Source organism: Mobula birostris, chromosome 18, assembly GCF_030028105.1.
Source record: "Mobula birostris isolate sMobBir1 chromosome 18, sMobBir1.hap1, whole genome shotgun sequence".
Lineage (NCBI taxonomy): Eukaryota > Metazoa > Chordata > Chondrichthyes > Myliobatiformes > Myliobatidae > Mobula > Mobula birostris.
Window position 1 is genome coordinate 37,812,721 of NC_092387.1, and position 12,965 is coordinate 37,825,685.

At 36.9% G+C, this 12,965-nt stretch overlaps 1 protein-coding gene across 3 annotated transcripts in view; it reads left to right on the top strand.

Moving 5' to 3' along the window:
* The window catches only part of LOC140212063 (A disintegrin and metalloproteinase with thrombospondin motifs 14), a 236,392-nt gene that overhangs the window by 126,360 nt on the left and 97,067 nt on the right, over positions 1-12,965 (top strand). For all 3 annotated transcript variants that reach the window (XR_011889636.1, XM_072282531.1, XM_072282530.1), the window contains exon 5: positions 9,899-9,982. Coding sequence is in view for 2 of the 3 variants with exons in the window: in XM_072282531.1 (XP_072138632.1) it covers positions 9,899-9,982 (84 nt within the window). In the remaining variant the exon portion in view is untranslated. The remainder of the gene's footprint in view (positions 1-9,898; positions 9,983-12,965) is intronic.

Here is a 12,965-nt window from a genome sequence, read left to right on the forward strand (position 1 = left end):
TTAGATTATGAGGACACTCAGTCCTCGTTTATTGTCATTTAGAAATGCATGCATTAAAAAATGATACAATGTTCCTCCAGAATGATATCACAGAAACACAGGACAAACCAAGACTAAAACTGACAAAACCACATAATTATAACATATAGTTACAACAGTGCAAAGCAATACCGTAATTTGATAAAGAGCAGACCAAGGGCAGGGTAAAAAAAAGTCACAAAGTTCCGATAGCTTCATTATCTCACGCAGACGGTAGAAGGGAGAAACTCTCCCTGCCATGAACCTCCAAGCGCTGCAAACTTGCCGATGCCGCACCATTGGAAGCACCTGAAGCAGCGGACTCTGAGTCGGTCTGAAAACTTCGAGCCTCCGACCAGCCCTCCGACACCAAGTACCGAGCGCCATCTTCTGCCGAGTGCTTCGACCCTGCCTCGGCTGCCGAGCAGCAAGCAAAGCCAAGGACTCGGGGCCTTCCCCTCCGGAGATTCTGGGTCACACAGTAGCAGCGGCAGCAAAGCGGGCATTTCAGTAGTTTCACCAGACGTTCCTCAGTGCTCTCACGTCTGTCTCCATCAAATCAGGATTGTGCACGGCACCGTACTTGGCAGATAACAGATATCACCACCAGAGTGGCCACTGCGAGCTGCGTCATGCCACCATCTTCTCTTATGTTCTTGAATGCACATACCTCTGCACTGAATTCCAATTATCATTTTTGTGCCTGCCTAATCCATCATAGTATTTTTAATATTCTTTTTATTTTATTTATCTTTCTGTAGCCTGTAAATTTATTCCTCACTGTCTATTGACTATATCAAACACCTTGCCAAAATTGCATCAGGTTGACTGACTTACAGTTAGTTTATCTCTTTCTCCTTTTTTTTTAAAATAGCAAGTATTGCATTGGCAATTTTTCTGTCCTTTTATCATGTGCCTAAAGCCAAAGAACATCTGAAATTAGCAGGAGTCTCTGCTGTTTTCTTCCTTAGTTCTTATAAGAGCCTATGATTTATTTGGGCTGGGCCGTATCATTAGATCACTCTTAACAATAGTGGTCCTTTTAATATGACTGCTATATAAGTATTTCACATTTCCTTTTTAATATCAATGTTTGTATTACTGCCCCTTCCATAAAGTCAGGCAAAGTACTTACATTGAATTGTACAGATCTTTACTTCCCATTCAGATTTTTGTGTTTTTTTTTTGCTTTTTCCTAATTTGCATGTTCTGGAATATTCATAAAGGACAGGCTTGGAATCTACCTTTTTTGCTAACATGGGAACATAATCAATCTGAACCTTTGCTATCTCCTTGAGTCCCTTCCACTGTTTTGTTCCTCCCGATGTCACTTGCTACATCATATGTCCGTCCAGTAAAATTTACCCTACCTCTGTCGTTTTCTAAATCTTTATTATGATTTCTACATGAAAAATGTTCTGCACTACCGAGGTTTCATTTTGCTAAGCTTGTTATGTACTGATCTTTTTAAAGATAAGTTCTATTGAAAACATTGTTAGGAATTCTACATGTCATATTTTATAAATTGTTGCCATGCAAGTTAATGTTTTACAGTACTTCAAATCAGGGAATAACATCTCATTTTCTGTCCAGTCACACTGCAGCTTTCAATTTCAACATTGAATTTATCCCTGATCTCCTGGGCTTTTCTATTGTTCTTTTTTGCTTCAGGTTTACAGTAACTACTGTGTTCTGTGCCTCACAGTTCTGTTCTACCCTATCACAGATATTCCTCATGTTCTCTTTAGCCGTCTTCCACCTTGTCTGCAATTTAAAATTTTTATCCTCTATCTCTCTCCATAGATCTTGCATGGCCTATGGTATTTTCAATGTCATCAAAAATAGTCTGTGCATATGTCTCATTAAAGACTGTGTTACATTTCTCCAAACACATTGACTGTCACAGTCAGCTAAACACCATCAGTGATAAAAGGAATTTTAAGTTTGTAGTTTCTCAGATATGAAGTAGCTCAATAATGCCAGTTTACTCTTAATGCGACTTACACATGCATAATTATAAAATAGTCAAACTTCCTAGTACAACATATGCTTTATGGAAGGTTCCTTATATTATTCCACAAGAGCCTGTATACTAAATACATGACTGTTCCTATATCAATAACTAATTTTTTTTGCAATTGGTTTCAATGTAAGAGAAGCTAGATGATCCTATGAGGTTTATATGGAGGTGATTGAGAGGAAGTTTTTTTCCAGAATATAAATGAAGTCCAGAAAAACACTAAGTAGATGATTCTGTGCGCAGATTCAGTGTAACTTGGTCTGAAGTGATGAGTAGAGATAAAAAGGAAATACAACAAGTTACCTGCTTTTGTCCTTACAGAGTTAACAGATAATCTCAAATCAGAATCAGGATATTTCTTTATTCTTGAACTGCATGGTCTTCCTGCTGTTTTGGCAAGGAATATTTGGCATCATGAATCACAGCTTGAAGAGAGAAATATTTATAATCTTGGACTGTGGTCATTGGTATGTAAAATGCTATAAAAGACTAAATTTACACTCGGTGGCTACTTTATTAGGTACACCTACAAACCTGCTCGTCAATGCAAATATCTAATCTTGCAGCAGCAACTCAGCAATTAAAGCACATAGACATGGTCACGGGGTTCATTTGTTGTTCAGCTGCCAGACAGAGTGGTTTAGTTATCTCAGAAACTGCTGATCTTCTGGGGTTTTCTCTAAAGTTTACAGAGAATGTGAAAAACAAAAATCATCCAATAAGCTGCAGTTCTCTGGGAGAAAACACTTGTTAATGAAAACGATGAGAGAAGAATGGCCAGTCTGATTCAAGCTGACAGGTAGGCAATAATAACTCAAATAACCAAGAGTTACAACAGTGTTGTGCAGAAGAGCATCTCTGAACGCGCAACATGTTGAACCTTAAAGTGGATGGGCTGCAGCAGCAGAAGACCACAAACATACACCCAGTGGCCAAGTTGTTTGGTATAGGAAGTATCTAATAAAGTGGCCACTGTTTATGTGTATTGGACTCCACCTCAGCTGCTCTGAGCCAAAGTTCCTTGATCTCCAGACACTTAATATAGTTTTGGTTGTCATGGATCAGTGTAAAGAGAACTTCTTGCTTTCTTGACTTGTGACCTGTTCAACTAAAAACAGAAAATTCAGGATTTTGAAAATGAAGTATTTTATTTTGTTTTAGTAGCTATTAGTTTACGGAATTAATTTACTAAAACCATCACTTCTACATTTTCAGCATTTGGTTAGTTTAGGATGTTGTATCATTATCTGTGCTCGTCTTACTGTTTTGAATGTGCTATCTATAATTGACGTTGTATAATCTGTTAAAAGGTACTTTGGATGTATTAAAAACATTAGTCGCATTCTCTCTCTAGTCTTATTCAAATTCTCTCTCTAGTCTTATTCAATCTACGCGTACCATTGATAATTTAAAACCATACTTTGTTAATATGTGATGAACAATACTAGACCATTTGGCAATGGAAGATGTCATACAAATCTGACTTAATTAATGCTCAATGTTTACGTGTATGTGCTGAATAATACCAGGTTTGGAAAATTTAGGGACTCTGAGATAAATGTTAATACTCACTGCTGGTCTAATGTAGAATGCAAAAGACACAGATTGAAACTGGAAGGATGCTGCTCTGTAAAACCTGTTCAGTGACAGAAATGTTCGTGTGTTAGGAATAATTTTAGAAGCTCCGCTTCCTGGGATTTTGGCAGAGAATATCCCTAACCCCAACCATTTTTTTTGAAACAGTACCTTAATTCAGGATACTCATGCAAATGTCACATTCTAATAATACTTTGATTAATTATGTAAATAGAAATACAGAAATATTAATTTTTTAGAAGATTATTGGAATTTTGTTTTATATCAAAAGCCACATCAACATATTCTGAGTTGGGTAGTCACTCCATCCCATTTTTGTTTATGATGCTAAACGTGCATACATTCAGGAAATTGACATTTTAATTTTTACTTGTAGGCATCTTAATCTGAAGATTTTACTTGTTGAGGTAACTTGTTCACAAATTAAAATTTTTAAAATAAGTTTCCTAAGTAGAAGGATTGAAGAAGAAAATCAACCATGATGAGTCTATTTTTCTGTTTGCAAATAGACCCCCTAGTACAGAGAAGAGCAGATATCCCACCTCTCCCGGAAGTCCCGGGAGTCTCTGGAGTCTCCCACGTATTGATAATGGCTCCCTGATGTCTGCAAATTATATACAATATCGTGGAAATCAATTTTTTTGAGAGCGAGCAAGGGAGAGCGAGAGAACGTGAGCGCAAGAGCGAGAGAGCGCGAGCACAAGAGCGAGAGAGCGAACGCAAGAGCAACCACGAGAGAGAGAGAGAGAGAGAGAGAGAGAGCGCACACCATGGCAGAGTGTTCCAAAAAAAGAAAATATAAAACATATGTCACCCCAGATTACCCTAAAGTGTACCCCTGCCTAATAGGGGTCAAAAATAATGACAGTGTTGCTCACTGCACTGTTTGCAACAGTGACTTTTCTATTTGTGGGTTAAGACTGTAAAAGATATGTTGAGGTGAGTTTAACAGGTGTCATTTGTTCATTAGCATAGCTGATATTATTTAAACTAGCTGGCTAGCTGCTAAGGAGGTACTCTACTGCAGACATCCCACCTCTCCCAGAAGTTCCGGGAGTCTCCCACAAACTGATGGTGCTACCTCCCTGAAATGAGTTTTTGCAGGGTGGAATGTCTGGAAGAGTCTTCTCTCTTGCCAGAAATAAATCCAGTTCTGAGGGGCCTTATATTGCACCAGTGAGCTCACATGCAGTCTGTTGAAAACTTCTCAATGTAATGTGAGCATATTCCTTCATTTAGGAAATTAGCACAACATTCTGAGCTACATCTTAACATTTTTAGAATGTAATCCCAGAAATGTTGCTGTTCATGCTGGCTGCTTGGTGAAAGCTGTCCTGGCAGATAATGTAGTATTTAAGTGGAGATTATCAAGTAAAGATAAATCATTTAAACTACATTCTCTTTTGATAAATGCAGAACAACTAAATAGGATGCATTTCTGAAGATTCCTCATTGCCAAGCAATTGATCTATACCTCAGTACTGGTCTATGAATGAACTTCTGAATGTTGGCTTTGTCCTTGCTGATGTCAGAACGAGCATATTTATCTTTTCACAACAAGTCAGTTTGTTGTTCTACATCAGCAGCCTCTCATGTCTTTCTTCAGCTATTGAACCCCATCCAGTGTCAATACATTCATTCTGTATGAAGCTGTTAAAGCACAAGAAGTGTTTTCACAGATTAAGGCAATATTTCTTTTGATTAAATAAGGTTACTATATGCAGAGCTAAGGGAGACAGATTTCACCATTCAGAGTTGAGGAAAGATTTGCTTTTTTAATCTGACTGTTCAAGGTGTTTGCTCAGCAATGGCTGAAACAAAATAGACCTTAAATTTAAGTTCTGAGGTCTGTCAACTTCAAATGCAATAAAATTGATCTATTTCTTTTCACGTGGTGACAAGTAGCAAATTTATATCTCCATTTCACAAAATTAAAGGTAAGTTAATATTTCAGAGCATTGTGTAGATTTCATGTCAGTGAAGAGACATATCTTACCCCATGGCATAGTGGTGCTACAGGTAGAGCTGCTGTCTCAGGGCACTAGTGACCCAGGTTCAGTCCTGTCCTCTGGGTTGTCTGTGGGTTTATACATTTTCTACATGACCATATGGTTCTTTGGGTATTCTGCTTTCCTTCCACATCCCAAAGGCTGGTGTATTGGTAGGTTAATTTGCCACTGTAAGCTTCCCATAGTCTGCAACTGAGAAATAGAAGTTGTTAATGAGAACATAGGGGAGAATATTGTAGGACTAGAGTAGGTTTAATGTTAGTGGGTACTCGATAGCTATCATGGAATTGGGTACAGTGCCTGAGTCCGTGCTATGTGACTTGATGTCTTTAATCTCATGCTGTTGCTGTTATATGCTATCACATAAAATGACTTAACTACAAACGAGAAAAACTGCAGATAACCTCCTCTGTTCCCCATCCCCTTTTCCCTCTCTCACCTTAGCTCCTTGCTTGTCCATTGCCTCCCTCTGGTGCTCCTCCTTCTTTTTCTTTCTTCCATGGCCTTCTGTCCTCTCCAGCCTTGTGTCCTTGTATCTCTTTCATCAATCAATTTCCCAACTCTTTACTTCACCTCCTCTCCCCCTCCCTCCAGTTGTATCTCTCTCTCCCTCTCTCTCTCTCTCACTCCCTCCTCTACCTTCTACCTCTGACTCTTCATCATTTTTTCTGTGCTGAAGGGTCTTGGTCTGAAACGTCAACTGTACCCTTTTTCATAGATGCTGCCTGGCCTGTTGAGTTCCTCCAGCATTTTGTGTGTGTTGTTTGGCTTTCCAGTATCTTCAGATTTTCTCTTGTTTCTGATTGAAAATCTGCAGATGCTGGAAATCTATGGAAAAGAGTATAGTCGACATTTTGGGCTAAGACCTTGAAGGGTCTTGGCCCAAAACGTCAAAATGACTTAACTGTTTGGTTCTTAATGTACTATAAAGTGACAGCTTTATTGCCATAATACATAAAATTTACGTTCATCAAAAAACTCTATCAAGTTAGTAAGATACAACTTGCTCCACACAAAGCCATGCTAATTAGGCCATGGTTTTCCAAATGCTGATAAATCCTATCCCTTACAGTTCTCTCCAGTAACTTCACTACCACTGATGTAAGACTCACCAGTTTGTAGTTTCCAGGATTATCCCTGATTTCCTTCTTGTTAAATAAGTAGTTTGAGTTCCATAGCTTTCCATGGTAGGTAACTCAGAGTGAAGAGCTTCCTCTCATGTTGTGCTAGATGTCCTGAGACTGAGACACACTTTTGCCCTATCTGGGAGAAACCTTCTTCCTGCATCCAGTATGACAACTGCTGTCAGAAATTTTGAATTCTTCAATCAGGTCTCTTATTGAACCTAGCAAATATAGGCCTAGTGGATTTGTATTTTCCTCATGGCAATCCCAACATCCCAAGAATTCAATAAAAAGAATCTGCAGACACTAAATCCAGGGAAGTCCCAGAAATTCATCTGGTGAGCTTTTTCCAATGCTACCCCCTACCGCTCTGTGTTGTGGAAGACTGATTGAAGTACCATTTCTTTTTTAATTCATTCATGGAATGTAACGGCCAACAAGTAATGAGCATACTTTAGTGTAATCTGTCTTTTTAGTCGAGGGGCTCACAAGGTTATGCTCCTTCAGGCAGTTAAAAACCAGCCACATTGTTAAAGGCCTGGAGCTATGTCTAGTCCAGATCAGATAAGGACAGTTCACTTTATCATATAAAAATAAGCTGGTTTGTCATTAGTGATGCTAGTTTTTTATTATTCAGATTTATTTAGATATCTAAGTTAAATCCTCTCACTGCCTGATTGGATTTACATTCTTATCTGGTTTATTCATCTACTAGTTGATCCATACGTTCCTCATCGCAGAAATTCAAGCATCTTAATCTCACTGAATGGACCATGCTGTTACAAGGAACTCACTACATCAAAATGGCAGTATGTGCACTTTGACTGGTTGAAGTGTGCTCCCTGTTATTTTTAATCCATCCACCTTCAGTAGTCAGAGCTCAATCAAAACCTTGGATTTTGTTGTCAATAACAAGCTGATTGATGAGAAACATTAACATGACAGTTTTTTTTGTCCATTTACTGCATGTACCACATAGCCTAAATATATATGAAATTTCTAAACTTCTTATGGAACCCCCATTCTGGAGAGATAGAGATTTCCTACATGTCAGAAACCCAGGAAGTCCATCCATGTACAGATAAATTCTGATGGAATGTCATAGATTGAAATGCTAAATGTGTTTCTCTCTACATAGATAGCATTCATTGTATTTTGTTTTTATTTATGATTTTCTGTTAATGTTGCTCACATTTTACGAAATTGAAGATAGTAATGCATTTATGATGGTCTCCATGAAAGATATGTTGCTTTCAAATATTTTATAATTCCTTCCTCATTTTTATAATGTTATAGTTCTTTCCTCGTGTAGAACGTGACATTAAAAGCTTTGAGTGACGGGTGGTACATCAGCATTTCCAAAGCAATTTCCAGACATGTTTATTAGAATATATATGCACACATAAAAAATGCAAAAATAACACACACTCTTACGTTTTGTCACATTTCAGATCGTGCATGGGGGAGAAAATACCTGCAAATATTCTGCTTCCTTCTTGTCCTCTTACTACTGCTGCCAACAATACAAAAACTAGTACTCTGATAGAAATTTCTAACACATATTAAAATCGCCCTGATTTAAAGAGTCCGTTTCAGACTGTTTAATTCCCTTACTGGGAAACATGTTGTTGATCTAGGCAGTTACTTCAGGTTGCCATGTACTGTAATAGCCTTCTTTTCTCATCCCTTCCAATGCAACCAGTTCTTTCTTTGGCAGAACTGTGTACCAGCTTAGCTTCATATGTGGAATGCACTTACTTTAGTCCAAGGAGAGGACCTGCGTTCATAATAAATAGTTTCTCACATTCCTTGATCTCATGGTTAGATTAGATTTGATTAGGTTTGAACATCTGTGTAGCATTTTAGCTGATATGTTCTACAGTTTAAATTGTTTTCACATGGTAAACTTGTCCAATGCAGACTATTTCCATGTTTTCATAGCCATGGGTTAGTCTCTGTTTTGATAGGTTGTTGATCCGATGAGATTTTAATTTAACATTGCCATTGGGATATTATTTATGTTCTGAAACATATATTACAAAATGTTCCAAACTCTTTGGACTGTCCTAAAACAAAACAAAATTCATAATCAAGATTTTTAAGGATGAAGTTGATGTTTTTAGTTTTGATCCTTGTGGGTTCTGTTTCATGTCAGAAATGAATCACAGAATCACAGTCATATAACACAGAACAGGTCCAGCAAATTCTCTCTAGTGTCAAGCAACCATCTACATTAATTTCATTTTATTTCTTCCAGATTTCAATGAATTTCCCCAAGATTTAATCAATATTTTCAAATACTGTATTAGAAAATGCAAAAATGAGTTTTTACATATCCAAAATATTACATTTACGCAATATTGTAAATACACACTTAGGGTTTTTACAATGTCCAGTTAACCTACCAACAAGCATGTCTTTGAAATCTGAGAGAAAACCAGAGAACCAGAAGAAACTTGTGCAGTCAAGTAGAGAATGCACTAACTCCATGCAGTTTGGGATTGCGGAAACTAAAGCAGCGGTTGTATTGGCTACACCCCTGGGTCACTCTCATGAATGATGGACAGCAACCTCTTTAAATTCTGACTATTAAAGCCAGTGATTTGAACACCAGTAAAGATTTTAATGACAGTTTGCAAGAACATTAATTAAGAAAGCAATGTAGCAATTGAGATGGAAGTTGTTTTACTTAAGGATATATTTCCAGTTCTCCCCATTTTCAGTTATGAAGAGAATCATGTGAAGTACTGTTTTCAAAATTACAGAAACTGGTTTTTACATATTATAAACATAAAAGCCCAGAAGTCTGCTCTTTATGCACATCCAATCATCTTCACTGGGCAAATTGATATGGGCAAACATGCAGTAATTAGAAGCTTTTAATGTGGTTCTCATCAGAAACAACAAACATTCCTGTTTACTTTATAATTCCAGGTGTAAATCACACCATCACACATAAATTTTTAAACGATTATTGGTTAAAGAGAAAAAAAAATTGCTATTTCTTCAGCTGGGAGTTATTTATCAGAGGATGGTATACATTCCTGAATTTGAATCATTTGTCTGTAGTGACACTCCCAGCAGAAGCGTGTTTATACATTATTTAAAAGTGTATGATTTTGTTGTTTCAGGTTGATGAAATCTACCATGATGAATCATTAGGTACCCACATCAACATAGTTTTGGTCAGGATGATTATGGTCGGCTACAGGCAGGTGAGTCAATGACAATATGATTATTTTACTAGCCTTTAGATGATAATTACTAAGTTTTCTCAAGTGATTACATAATTTTAAATTAATTATGAAGTGTTATAGGTGATTTAGTGCACTATGTAGGATCCATAAGTATAATGTAACCAACATTAATTTCTGTAGGCAAATTGTATGAATTTTCTGCAAAAGAATTATAATTATGTGGAATACAAAGGGTACAGAGTCTTCACGTTTGTCTGACATCTGCAGAGGTGACCCCATGACCAATGTGGTAATGGCTGTATAACACTCTTATAATGATTTTCTACCTGTTCTTCAGTTATGAATTAAATATTTGCACGGTGCTCTTGATTCATTTCTTTGTTTTCTGCCATTGTCCTTATTCCATTAATTGTACTTTCTCCCCTACATTAAACTTGAAAGATGGAAAGGGCTGATTAGCATACATTATATATAACATTGGAAAATAATACCTAAATAAAATCTGCTGAAATGCAATATGTGCCTTTTTAATTCACACATCTTTCTTTCACAGACTCAAAAACAGATTTACTCAATTGGTAAACATGGCCGTATTTTGTTATTTCGTTGTTATCTACAAGATCAATGGCTGCATGCTTAGCTAATATCTTCCATGATATTTGCAAGCTAAGATTTGTGCAATGCACAAAGTAAAATACCTATTTTACAAATTCATTTGTACTAAAATATTAAGTAGGTGTTTGAAGAATATAGAGATCAAAATAGTAGTATGTTGTTGGACTTGGTGATCAAGCACTCTTTGATTTATTAATACAGTAGATTCTGATTAATTAGTCCGTTGGTTAATCAGCCAGCCACTTATTTAGGCCAGTCCTTAAACAACAGAAACTAATTGAGAAAATTGCCGGGATTCCCTTCATTTATTTGGGACACCATGCCACTTCATTGAGACATGAAACTGTTACCAAAGAGCTTCTAACAAGTATCAGTCATGTGAACTTGTGTGGCCATTAGATACTACACCGTACTTAGAGCGAACAGTTTTTGCATATATTTTGTGTTCTAAAAGCAGTGATTTTGTCACTGATAGCTCTCAAGAAATAAGTAGTAGAACAATTTAAAATTGTTTTGCTCACTGGGATTTCAAGCATTCAGGCTTGAAGATGACAAATGGCTGGGAGTGAAAATGAAACAATTTCACTACTTCGACAAGTTAGGAACTATGAAGAACTTGAAGCTATCAACGTTACAGTGAAAATGAAGATTTGGAAGATGCAGTCATCGAAAGCATTGTATGAAGGCTGTCCATTATCTTCACTAGTTGTCTGCACTAATAATGTTCATTTACAGTCAATCAAAAAAACACTGCAGCGTGTTGGTTGCCCGTTGTTTCTGACGATGACAGTGAAACCTGTGCGGGAGAGTTTTTAAAGTGGTGAAACGGAATTTCCTGGTGGTGGCTGATGGAGTAACAGCAATCTGCCGTTGCTCCAATTTTAATTATCTTGCTATTTCCAACCTGTCTTGAAACTTTTTTTTAAGTGTGATATTCTTTCATTATGGCTGGAAGGAGTGCTGGAAGAATTGGCTCTGGAAATGGAAGTGGATGAATTACAGAAGCTTTGTGAAAAGCAATCGAAGTCCAACGAAAAGTTAAGACAGAAGATTATCAACCTAGAAAATAGAAGTAAAAGGAATAACTTACAGGTTCTGGGTCTCGAAGAATTAATCAAAGATAACCATCCTATAGAGTTTTTTGCAAACTTTTTGCAAGAATTATTTTCGGAGATTTTGAAGTCTGTGCCTATGTTCGAACGAGTTCACAGATCTCCTGCGTTTAGGTCTCCTAATGCTCAGAAACCAAGATCAGTAATAATCTGCTTTCATGAATTTAAAACAAAGGAACTCTTAATTTGCGAATCTCGTCGAAGAGGCATGATCGACTATAATGGTCACAAGATTAGAATTGTTGAAGATTATTCGCCTGAGGTTATGCAGGAACGTGTTAAATTCAAAGAAGTTATGTCCAAGTTTTTTAATATGGGTTTCAAGGCTTCCCTTCGCTACCCAGCCCAACTCAGAATTACACTTGAAAACTGTTCTTTCGAATGGTTCCGCTTGACTATTGAAGCACAAAAGTTTTTAAAATGTGAAGGTTAAATCCCAAGGCCAACTGTTTAATTTCTCCTTACATGAAGACTTAAGATTAAATGAGAAACTTTTAATTCGCAAATCCCGTCGAAGGGGCATGCCTGGTTATAGGATGGAATATTAAGTTTCTCGAAGGTTATTCGATTGAGGTTATGCAGGAGTGTGTTAAGTTTAAACAAGCTCTGTTGGAATCTTTTTTTAACAAGGGTTTCAACCCGTCCCTTGGCTACCCAGTTTGACTGAGAATCTAATTAAAGATGGATTCTTCGAATGGCTTTGTTTGAATATCGAAGCACAAACATTTTTTTAAATTTGAAAGCTAATTGCTTGGTCTGTTTTTTCCCATGAAGATATAAGATTAATGTTCAATGTCTATCTGTATGAATAATTGTATCTTTTACTTTTGGTAAACCATTGTAGCTAATTTCCTTTTGTATTTTTTAATACTGTATTTTTGATATACGAGACCTGAATCTCTTGTTTGGGTTTTGTTTGGTCTAGGTTGGAATATAACTAACCTTGAAACTAATTGGAGCAATCACCAGGTTTTTTGGGGAGTTGTCAGTAGTTTGTAGATGCCGACTTTCTATTGGTTGGTTTTCCTTCTTTGGGAGGTGGGTGGGGTTATGTTTTTTTTTTCCTAGGAGCTGTTTTCGAATTTTTAGCCAACTTGTTGCTTGGTTACCATTTTTCAAGGCTTATGGCTTGGGTTTTAACTTACATTTTAACCCTTCCTTTAAATAATATTAAAAATGGACCAAACTATTAATTTGCTCAGTTTTAATGTGAAAAGGTTAAATTACCCTGTTGAACATAGTAAGATTTTTGCTTATATTAAGAAATTTAAGGT